The 12,138-nt window shown below is 38.3% G+C and overlaps 1 protein-coding gene across 1 annotated transcript; it reads right to left on the bottom strand.

The window, feature by feature from the left end:
• Positions 1 to 2,657: 2,657 nt before the first annotated feature.
• On the bottom strand, positions 2,658 to 9,371 carry LOC306748077 (pyridoxal kinase-like; the record flags this gene model as incomplete). Its single annotated transcript, XM_079231200.1, has 11 exons — positions 2,658 to 3,767; positions 4,244 to 4,310; positions 4,397 to 4,533; positions 4,633 to 4,744; positions 4,836 to 4,881; positions 5,015 to 5,100; positions 5,280 to 5,314; positions 5,762 to 5,845; positions 6,190 to 6,294; positions 8,776 to 8,830; positions 9,291 to 9,371. 11 exons carry the CDS (start codon positions 9,369 to 9,371, stop codon positions 3,640 to 3,642), a joined length of 936 nt encoding a protein of 311 aa, XP_079087326.1. The 3' UTR covers positions 2,658 to 3,639.
• Between the last annotated feature and the right edge of the window lie 2,767 nt (positions 9,372 to 12,138).

Here is a 12,138-nt window from a genome sequence, read left to right as displayed (position 1 = left end):
CTTGCCTGTCTCTGTCTCTGTCTCACACTACAGTTAAGGTGAACTTGCTAAGAGTCGAATGAACTCCAGTAACCTCACGTCTGATGTTGGGGTCAAATGCTTTCAGTGCGTTTTAAACAAGCCCAACGACATATTACAATCTAACTTAACTCTGACATGCCGCACTGTGTGCTACTTCCGTATACTACGTTACTCGGCTAACATGTGCAGCTCTTTGGCCCCCTAAAATAAAATGCACTGTGCATGAGTGCGGCATGGCTAGCTTAGAGAAGGCTAAATAACGTCCTTCTGTCAAACCAGTGACCCGGGCACACATGTTATGACTGCGGCCGTCAAGCTAGCTGAGCGGAGAAGTCATGAGTTGCAAAACACGGATGATTCCACGTCTTTGGCTGAATCACAAAAAAAAAAAAAATCTGCTCTGTCCCGCTGTATATTCAGAGACAACACATAAGTATTACCTGACGCTAGTGTACAACAAGGACAGAGTAGGTAGCTAACCGTGCGAGCTAGCGTGCTAAATTGACAAACCCAGCGTAGCTAAAATAACTATATTTGGGGAGGAGCATGCGGACGGCTAGTTTGATATTCAACAGCTAATATGAGGCAACGTCTTCATATACATATATAAATATCTGTCATAAGTCAAGTGACCTGTGTCACTTCATGCCGTGCTATGCTAGTTAGGCAGCTAACGCTAGCAGTCAGTGTCAGTAACGGTCTGTAACGGCTCACCTGGAAATGATCCACTTGGGAATCGGTTGTTTTTTTTCTTATACTTTTTCGCTGCTTCCTTTGGTCCGTAAAAGTCGGTTAAGGAGTTCTTCTTTCTTCGTCCGTTTCCCGAAACGCAATAAAAAATGACTTGAGGTAATGCGATTTGCAAGAGCGCTATTGTTTGTCTGTTAAAGCGCCACGTTTTCTCAAAGCCCATCTGAAGGTGGCATGTCATACATCCGGCCCGGCCCCTCATTCATTTTCAAAATTAAATTAAATACGCAATCTTTTTTTTTTTTTCAAGGGTTCAAGAACAGGTACAATATATATATATATATATATATATATATATATATATATATATATATATATATATATATATATATATATATTGCAGCAGCGCAGTACAAGTATATTTAGTGAAATTATTATATGTATCTTTTCGTATATTACTGATTCCCAGTAATCAGTACATCAGTTTATAGATCAGGCTATTGCTTAAGCTGTTGAAAATGTATTGCATGTTTAAATTTGATGTTGGAAGCATTCCTTGGTCTCAGAAAGATACATTGAACCTCCTGCATCTAAAACATGTACAACATAAATTGCTTGTTATATCCACAATACATATTGCAATATCTGAAACATTGTTGCCTTAACTGGATATACAGTATATTGGCACTGCATGTGTAAATAATGTATAAGGAATTGACGTTTTACCAGGCGTTTTACTAACAAACGTCAACTGTACACAGCCATGGACATGTTATTAAAGTCATATCATTCCCTCAATAAGGTGTGCATGTTTGATCAACTTTAGACCTCTTTAGCCCTCTGCTGGTGTTTTTGCATCGCTGCAGTATAAGTTGGAAGGGGGAGTCTTAATGTCTCAAACATGAACCAGTCACTATAACAAATTCATCTCTTCTTTTTCACAACAAAACCTCGAGTTTATCATTCCGTTGACGTTGTAGATAATGCACACAAATAATGCGCCCTTCTACCTTTGCTCACACTATCCAGGTCGCAGTTGAGCAGACATATTGGCTTGCCGGGTTATTTGGGTTAATGCTGGCTATTCATACTGTGGATTAGTGATGACAAAACACAGCGACACCTGGCCCTAATCACACAATATATTAAGCACTTGGGAGATGACTTGTTTGTACTTCTTCTTTGTTTCTTGCTATTATTTCAATACCCTTTCAAATTAAAAGCACCTAGTCAGATTTCTCCTTTATTCAAGATTCAATATATTTGTATTGTCATATGCACAGATACCAGACAGTTACTCCGTACAATGAAAAGCGTATTTTTACTAGCTCCTCCTTACACACAGAATTACAATAAACTTAAGGTAAAAAATATCCTCTACATGAAGATCAAATGGAATTATGCCAGTTTTAAATAGATCATTAGCATTCATTTTGAACGGCCTAAAATGAGACACTTTAGACTTTGTTCTTAAGTCATATTTAGTCGTAAGTCAAGTTTAAATGTACCAAAGTACTCAAGTGAACAATGTGTCACTTTATATCTCTGTAGTGCACATTTTTACAAATAGCATGTTTATTTTCTTTTGGTCCCAGACATTTGCTCTCATCTTTACCCATATTCAATCAGAACTATATTTGGGCATTAAAGGTCCGTACATGTTTAACATTTAAAAAAGGAATAAAACAGTTATTTGTATGCAAGAGAGTAACATTCCCTCCTTCATGTGAACACCTTGTAGAAAAGTGTCTTTAATGTGCTTTTACTCAAGTTAATAGATCGCAAATGTGGCAGGTAAAATAAATACCACATGCTTGGGTGACTCATCTTAAAACCTAGCAATACTTAATAAATAAATCAAATCCAAAACAGTTTCAGTAAAATATGAATTATTTATTTCTGTTATATTGCTGTTTCTTCTGTCAGAGCAGCAGCTCAAGGTTTGGCACTTAACTTTCTAACATTTGTGAGAAATGTATACATTTTTACATTAGTACATGAAAACGTTCACAACAAATGTTTTTCTTCTTACCCTCATTAAGGCTATTTTACAGCATGGTCTCTCATACCGACTCTTTTGTTAAGATATGACAGTAAATAACTATAACAGTCAAAGAAGAAAACAATGATTGTTAGGAAATATATTAAAGATTATCTGTGCAAATACCTCAATTTGAGATGCTTAAGACATGGATCTAACATCTGCTAGTTCAAGACATCAATGCATAATTAAAAAAAGGAGGTGAAAAACCTTTTCAGAAAGTTGATTAAAAGAACAATTTTATATTATTATTATTTTAATTATCATTAAGTTACAATTGAAGGGAAACAAATTGGGTTAATTAAACTGTATAGACTACATATTAATTGCATACAATGTTTTCCATTTTGTGGGAGTCACAATACACATTTCAGGACTTATAATGCATCCAATCTGCATGTAGAAGGTGAGAACATTTTACTTAAAATGCATGATAAACTATGCTTTGTGACTAGTCCTTACTTATGATCATAGCCAAAGAAAGTAGAGGCACGGTCACGCATGCATCTATTTACGAGTTGTTTTAGAGCAAGAAATCATTTTCACCATGTTGATGAGGATTTAAGTACAGTTAAATTATCTTTATACCTAAACATAGTTGGCTAATGTTGTTTTTTTTCTCATGAATGGCACATGAAGTCTACACAGACTATAGTACAGACGTATATGGCAGTGATTCCAGTGTGTTTGTGAGCAGAATGTACATACATCATACATACATCTTGCAGACAGCGCTCATGAAAACATAGTTGTACTCCCTCAGAGTTTCTCTAAGGCAAAGACACGAGTCTTTGATGTGAAAATCCTACATGTGTCCGGCGGCCCGCCCAGATTTGAAGTCGATTTGTACCAACGAGATGTCAACGTCCAGGGAAATGTTACGGTCTTCAGCGTGAATACTTTTGTAAAACCTGAGCTTCCACTACAACGGCAGGTTTCTCAATATCCGCTTTGCTCTGAACCATCCTCAGCTCCAGTTGTGCAGGACTGGGCCTCTTCCCAGGGCCAGCCATCTCTGAAAGACAGAAGAGCAGTTTAAAGGAAACACAAAGCGTAGGACTTGGGATGACTGGTCAACCGATCAGTGAAAGGGTCGAATGTCTCAGTGAATGTCTTCAGGCTGTTAATCCTCTAGTGGCATTTTAAATGCAGTTATAAGAGCAACGGTTATGACATTTCTTGTGAGCCTCCTATAACATAGAATCAACTTTTACTCAATACCTATAGATCGCAAAACCAAATCTGTGCGATGGAAAACTATGTAAATGGATGAAATCAATTAAGATGTGCATCTCGACAATTGTTTTTTTTTAGACAATGCTAGTGGCCTCTACATAATGCACACTACTTGTTGGCATGTTACTACTGCTTGTGTAAATATAGAGCTAAAAGAAGGGAGCACACAGAGTTCCTGTATCCAGTAAACAACTTCAACAGAAAGCAGAGCGACCACATGACAAATCAAAAGCCACAAACACACACAATCCTTACCATTGGCGTAAGTCATGGTCCTCTTAATGACATGGTGCATGATGGAAACAGTCTTTTCACAGGCAGTCTGTGAACCACAGAAGGAAGACATGGTTACAAGAAAAGACCAGATTTCATCAGTTTTTGGATTAAATGGTGAAGTGTGCCACTGACCTTGAGGTCTTTAGGATGATGGTGAGTCCAGGCTAGCAACATGGCAGCAAACAGGTCTCCTGTCCCCACAAATACAGCATCCACTTTGGGGACGTCCATGCAGATTTTCTGACTGGTTTTGGTCCCATCTGCTTTCACTACAGTGAGGACACATCCAAATTAAGAGTAAAATCCCCAAATGTCTTATAAGCAGCAGAAAGTAGACGTTCCGTTTGAAAGTTGTTCTGGTACTTTACCTATGTTTTGGCTCCCGAGGGCGACCAGGAACTGGTCCCCACGTCTTGAGGGCAGGTCTGTACTAGTGAGGACCACGGTCTCTGGACCCATTTTATGAAGCAAGTCCATCACCTGGAGAGCAGTCAGGGTCACATTATAGCGTTCTTACTTTCTGGTGTCACAAACTAAATACAGCACAGTGAGGAATATGTTTGATATTCACCTCAACAGCATCTTCCTCTGTGGTGATTTTCCTCCCAGTTAATAGTCTGTGTAAAACGGAGCAGTAATTACAAATGTACCAATCAGGTATTTACCTACATTGAATGAACAAATGACTCATCTAACAATCCTCCATATCAGCTAATATTGCCATATTAGTATCAGTATTAGTGAACTCACTCTGCTTCAAACTGGTTGGGGGTGAGGATATCGGCCAAAGGCACTACTTTGTCCCTGTAGACTGGCAGCAGATACTCTGGAACGTACTGAAACAGACAGCAAAAAACAGGGTTTACATGAGGTTTTTAAACCTCCTGACAAGTGACACCATCTATTTAAAAAATAGTTAACTTTTAAGTACAAAAAGAGTACAAAGTACAGTAAACCCTCATCAGGTCTGTGGTTTAAAAAAAGAAAAAAGGAGAATTAACTGTAAGATGCTTACCATAGAACCGTGGTCACCCATAACAGGATCACAAACTGTGGACAAGAAGACTAAAAATTAGGCTTTGGACTATGTTAAGAACAAAGGTTACACTCTGTTAAGGCTGTAACTAATTCATGTTAAGAACACAAGTTACATTTAATTAAGGCTGTAACTAAGAACAAAAATTACATTCGGTTAAGGCTGAAACTAATCATTATTTCATTTTGCTGAGTATTTGATCAATAAACAGATCAACTATTTGACCTGCATCATGTCCTAAATGATTTTTTTAAAAGCCCAGCATAACAGGTTGAAGCCTAAAAATTCAGAAGATGGAAAGAGGGAATATTTAGCACTTTTGCTTGAAAGAGAATGATGGATTATCAAAATAGATTTTAATAATGTTTCTGTCCATCGACTGGTTGTATCAACTGACCAGTATTAGTTATCAAAATTTTAAACATGAACAATGTTTAAAAAAAAAAAAAAAGTATCCTGACCATATACCAGGCTGGGATTGGCCTTCTTCAGCTCCTGAATAATGTCCACCACCATCTCCAGGAAGGACGTGTCTCTGCTGTATCCTTGGAGATTAAAGTGTGAAGAAGAGACAAATGACTCCCTGTAAGTCTGTTTTACTTTGCGGTTCCCTCTCCACGTACTCCAACTACTATTCAAAGTGTACCAATTCATCTATGGCAGCCCATATGGTCAAATTTTAAAAAAAAGAGTGAGAAATGCTAGGTAGACTGGTGTTTGCACGTCAATAACTTTAGGTGGAAGTTGTGCCCCTTCATTCCAAGTGCAGTACTACATTGAGGCTTTCTGCGGCTGCTGTTGAAGGACAATTTACTATGTTTTCTAGTAAAAGGGCAAAACAAAAGCTCCACATTTCTTTACTCGACAGTGATACACTGCTTGGACTCACCTGTGAGGATGTAGTCATAGCGGTTCACCTTATTGAGCTTAATGCCCTCATACAGCACATTTAGCTCATCTGCTGTCAGTACTTGCCCTTTCCAATGGGCGTAGCCTAGGGTTCAAGAGGGAGAGCAGAGGTTCAAAATGACATTTTAAAAGATACAAATCAAGATGCTTTAAGACGTTTTTGAGGATCCGTGGAAACCCTGACACACAGTTAAACCAAGACAAACACTGTAATAATATATTAACCCTGCTGTGAATCAATCTTCAATGTTTTTCTCCATCTTTCTGCTTTCCTCCTCCCCTCCACTGGCTCCCTCTGCTGAGGTTCCTCTACTCTGTGCAGTGTCCAGGGCGACACAGGGGCCTCCACACTGACTGAATGGGATGCCTGTCTCCCTTTCTTTGTCCCTCCCTCTCCGCTGACCTAGAATAAACCCTCAAAAGCTGCTCTGACTGCAAATGATTGGACACAAACACACGTCGATGTATCCTTCATACTGTTCACTCGGAGCCCAAAGCTGACCCTGAGCCAGCGAGAGAGCACCTCCTGCAGCGAGGACTTAACAGAAAGCTTGAGGCCAAGTAGAGGCATGTGGAGGGGAACTTGTGTATAAATGCCTCCAAATAAAAGTGAACATTTCTGAATATTTATAAGAAGGATTAGAAGCAGGATTATGGTGGACACAGTTATGTAATTTACTCCATATGCTGAACACTGACTCGTTTCCTCTCACAGACGAGCAGCTGTTTACATTGATAAGAGTGGTACACATGTCCCTGTGGTGAAAGCACATTCTTCACATACTTTGGAACGTGGACCCCAGATTATTGTTGTGGAAATAACTGTATTTCCTTGTCGGGAGTGAAATAAAGGTGAAAGGTGAATTCAAGCAAATATGCCTGTCTTCTAATTATTTAAAACAGAGTATAGAATAGAACTCAGATGGGGATTACGCACAGACACAGCATCCGTGCACGTAGAATCCACAAAGTTTCCGAGGAGACAAAATACAAATGGTTAGTAGGCAGGGATATAGGAACCCCCCTTTCTCTGCAGCATGGTTGTTGGTGTGTAACCAGAGAGCTGGAAGTTGAAGGACAAACAGAAAACTTATCTTGTGAGAAAAGCGCACAGTTAGCAGGAGAAAGAGGGAGTAGCAGGTGTAACGTTAGAGAGAGCTGAGAGTTGAAGACTGTTCAGAAAAACAAGTCCTTTGTTAGCAGACTGCGAACGTGCAAAAGGCCTCAGTGAAAATGGCGTCAGGGTGCACAGGGTACATATAGAGATGAACTATTATCAAGAGCATTTCTTTCACATTTTCCATTGTTTATATAAATTGACAACAATTATAATCCTATCCATTCAGCAGGTATTTCCGCCAACAAGTTATTATTTATGTTGTTTTCCTGAATGGTTCAACATTTTTACCGCCCCATTTCACAAAATGACCTAAATAAAGCCCATACTGTATGTGGGATACATACTGTACTGCCCATACTCTGTTGATTGATATGTTAAAAAAAAAAGAAGAAAAAAAAAGATGATCAACAAGCCAGAGATAACGATTTCTGGCTTTCATATACATGATCAACAATATTTCACAACATTAAGAGAACGAATGAAAAACAAACAACACATGATGTTTTTGGCAAATAAGACGTCTGTGCTTCTGTTCTGTGCCAAAAGTCCAGACTACCATACTTACAAATACAATGCACTATATATTAATCCTCATTGTGTATTGGTATGGTTATTGATAAGGTTTTACGTCTGCATTGGAAACGTTTCACTCCTTTTACATTCTAAATCTGTTTTCTGGCAGCTTCTCGCATTTAATCATCTAAATGCATAACCTTGATCTTTACACCGTGTACCAGTTGAAGGAAAGAAAATATCGTATTCTTCCTCTTTCAAATGAAAACCAGCAATGACTTGCACCCTTGCTCGGTTCATTATACTGAGAGGTTTTGCTTATACAGCTTTACATGGTCTGGTTTACTATGATGGTGGCTAACGTTAGCTATTGCCTAACGTTGACTAACTTTAGAAATAGGCAACACAGTAACAGAATGTTGATTAATGTTTGACAGCCTGCAATATAGTATTTATAAAAGACAAAGTACTCCCACAGATAAACCCAATGTAAAGTTACCTGAAAAGGAAGATTAATTAATCAAGGAGAAATGGTTCACAGAAAACATTAACTTAATTAAATCACAGTAACTGATGACCAAAAAGATTAGATGTCACTGAGTTAGCTAACGCATGCATGCAGAGCTCATCCAAAGGTTTCTCTACAATCAAAGAGCTTTGGGCAGTGATTAACTCTGTACATCACACCTCTGGCACCCTAGGTTTGGTTGTGTCCAGTGTTTCTCACTCAAACATGTTGTGTCCTGACAAATGCATTGATTATCTTACCAAGTAAATCATTTCCAAAGACAATGATTTAAAGCATTACCAATCCATGTACTACACCAGTAATAACTCAAAATCACGGCTTTGAGTTGTTAAGAAAGTGGAAGATAACTATAAATGTACTTTGTAAAACTGAATTAAAAAGCACTTTGAAAGCACTCGGCCGACCTGTGTGATTGGAGAACTGCACAGAGTTGATAGAGTCCACTTCAAAGCCCAGCACCTGAGAAAAGAGAAAGTAAGCAGATGTTTACAGAGATGAAGTTTACCAAGTCTACAGGAATTTCTGAACTCCACTAAACTTTGGGAACTGCATAGTGAATTAATAATTTCCAGATATTAATGCACAATGGTATTTCTGAACTGCTCTACATCATTCCTACATTTCGGATTAAATTTTTTTTTTTTATTATTATTTTCTTTTCTTCCCACAGCCATTATTTAAAAAGATAACGTTGTGTTGGGTAAGTCTAAACATTGGGACATGGCCTGTGATGTTTGGGCAGAAGAGGAAAGGTTCCTATAACGTTTCAGTGAAGGCAATAAGACTCTTCTCGCAAATCAGGAAGTCACGCTCCAAACAAGACGCATGTGCTATTCTTTTTTCTTTCCCCGTGTTAAGCTATTTCCTATGTGTTGCTGAAGTCTCGTGGCCCCACCTGCATGCACGATCAAAGTCTTACCTGCAGAGGAAATGTTGCCGACTTGTTCCCAACGTATCCCCTGACAACATGACTCTGAATGGACAACACACGACACTCCATTACCGCAATGAACTAACGTGACACCGGCCGCGCGTCGAAACACCGAACAGAGAAAACAGACGTGACAAACTCTAAAGCTGCATGAAAAGCGTGTGAACTGGCTCTGGCACGCTGATTCCTAGCATGTGAGGAACAACTCAAGCATTGAAGGGCAGAAGCGGCGCTGTTGCTAGTGACATTTAGTTTTTCTTCAGGCAGATATCAGGACACCTAAACTGGTGCATTCAACGGCTCATGAGAAATGTGGGAGCCCCCAGCTTCCTGCCAAAATAAATTCACCTCACGTTACCGTTTCAGATCGTTAGCTACATTTAACAGTTTATTAGTTTTGTAAAATTAATATTTACATTTAAAAAAATCATAAACAATATTCAGGGTACACATGAATTGCAACAATTTGCTTTAATCATTCCTCCTGCATGTTAATACTGGCGAAAAAGAGAATGTATGTTAAATGTAAGTGATGGTGACAAATTATACACTCAACAGTTTATCTGAAGTTGATGAGGCTTTAAATCAAGTTGATGTTTTCCAAAGTGACAGTTTTTTTAGTACTGAGTACGAGCAAAACTGTTTCAATGTTCATTTGGGTATCTTTCTATTGTTTGAAGACTAACAAATTACAAATTGTGAACCTATCCTTTCATATTAGCTGGGCAGCTATTTATACCACGTATATTGGCAAAGAAAATGATAGTAATGAAAAATGTAATATTGCATTTCAAGAGCTTTGAGTGACCTCAGGATGGATGTACAATACAATTAATGAATATATGACTTAATGAATGAAATATTAAATATTTTACACTGACCGACAGAAAATTTGTAAAATAATAAACATAATAGTTATCCACACATTTATTTGAATGTATTTAGTAATATATGAAGCCAAATGTGAAATACTGTTAGTCAATGTTTGTTCTGTAACTCCTTGATAACCCTTTTATGATACAAATTCAGATTGACCAAAGCAAGTATTTCGGTTACCACCAGAGGGCAGAAGAGAGCTAAGAGATGATTTGTACCTGAATAAATGCAAAAGCAGAAACAACAAGCACAATAGAGGATGTACACTAAAACACAACAACAATATTCCAAGAGAGGACACTTTTTATTTTTCAGTTGCATATCACAGATTTGGAGGATGGAGGTCTTAGTGAGATCAATGGCAGCAAGTTTTAGATAAGGACTCAAAAAGATGCAGTTAAAGGATCGACTGCCAAGAAGCACACTGGCCCTGACATCTGGGTGAGGAGCACAGAGTCCAGATAGAGAACAGCGAGGGCCAGGTGGATGAGCTGTAAGCTGAGCTAATCACTCAAATACACATGAAGCAGCTGCAGGGAGAGAGAGAGAGAGACATCTGGCACAGACAAATTACTTGTCTTGTGGATCCTTAATATTGAGGGTCTTGAGAAACTTGAGGCGTGTCAACCCACTATTCTATGAATTTTAATCTCTGGATAAATCCTTTAATCAAATGATATGGTTTCAATTGGGTGTAGGCAACTAGAAGAAAACAACAACAAGAACATCAACAATATGTTTCATTGGGTTGTAAAATGGGTTCTAACAAACTGTTTTAAAAGGTCATGTTGTTTTTAATCACTCACACACGACACACACACACATCCACCCTCTTTTATTGTCCAGCCCAAAGCACAGCATTGACATCCATGGGGCTCAAACTGACTGCCGGCAAGAGCAAAACAAGTAAACAGAATAAACTTAATATAAATATATTAAATCAAATATCAGAATCATAAACATTATACAGAATGTATTGTACATACATATTGGGTGTTTACCTAATGGGTACAACAAAAGATGATTGGTGATACAAGATAACATAGTTTGTATTACCATTGCTCTTTTTATATATGATAATATATAAGTTCTGCAATTGAGAACTTGAAGTGCAATGCAAGTGCAAACAGCAGTTGGAGTTAACCACCGTTGGAGTTTGAACATTTTAATAGCATGAAAACAATCCTTGTTGGTTTAAAGTGTCCGGTGTGTTCAGTGGGAGGTAATATCTGTGCATTCAGTAATGTTATTGGCCTGAGTCGGCTGATGAAGGTGATAATCTAGATAGGCATGAAGGTGCATGTCAGTCCCACGATGGCGGAAGTATTCACAACCTTTAGCTGAATCACACCCACAAATACTCCATTGTGCAAGTAAAAGTCCTACATTGAAAATTACGTAATGTAAATTGTTAAAACATTATTATTAGCCATAATAATAATGTTTAAGAATAAAATGTTTAAAAATAAAAAGGTTTCCCTCTGAGTTGTGGTGGAATGGCTTGAAATAGAAACCATCAATACAAACACCTATAAGTTGTAGGTGAACACTATCATGTTAGTGACAATTTGGTTTTATAAGTTATATGGTTTAGTTATGGTATTTGTAATATGTAAACATTTGCAATAGTTAATAGCTGTATGTGATTAAAGTTTATTCTAAATTAGAAAGTAAAAAAACAACAACGCACAAACAGGATAAATACTTTTTATTTTACAGTTCTGTAAATACAACCGCATATGAATGGACGTCATCACCGGCCTGTAAACAGACAGAGGGACTTTGGTTGTGTTCCAGTTCACATTTCCACGCCTGCAGTCCGGCGGGTCATGTTTATTATCCCTCCGCGCTGCGCAGCCCGAATCCATCCACACGGTCTGGAACGAGACCCGCCTCTGACGCTAACGTCTGGCCGGGGAGGAGCCAGCTAACAGCTACACTGACACGTACGAATCCTGCG

Source organism: Taurulus bubalis (genome assembly GCF_910589615.1).
Source record: "Taurulus bubalis genome assembly, chromosome: 15".
NCBI classification, from domain to species: domain Eukaryota; kingdom Metazoa; phylum Chordata; class Actinopteri; order Perciformes; family Cottidae; genus Taurulus; species Taurulus bubalis.
The sequence above is the reverse complement of the archived record's forward strand: the minus strand, read 5'-3'. Positions and strand labels throughout refer to the sequence as shown.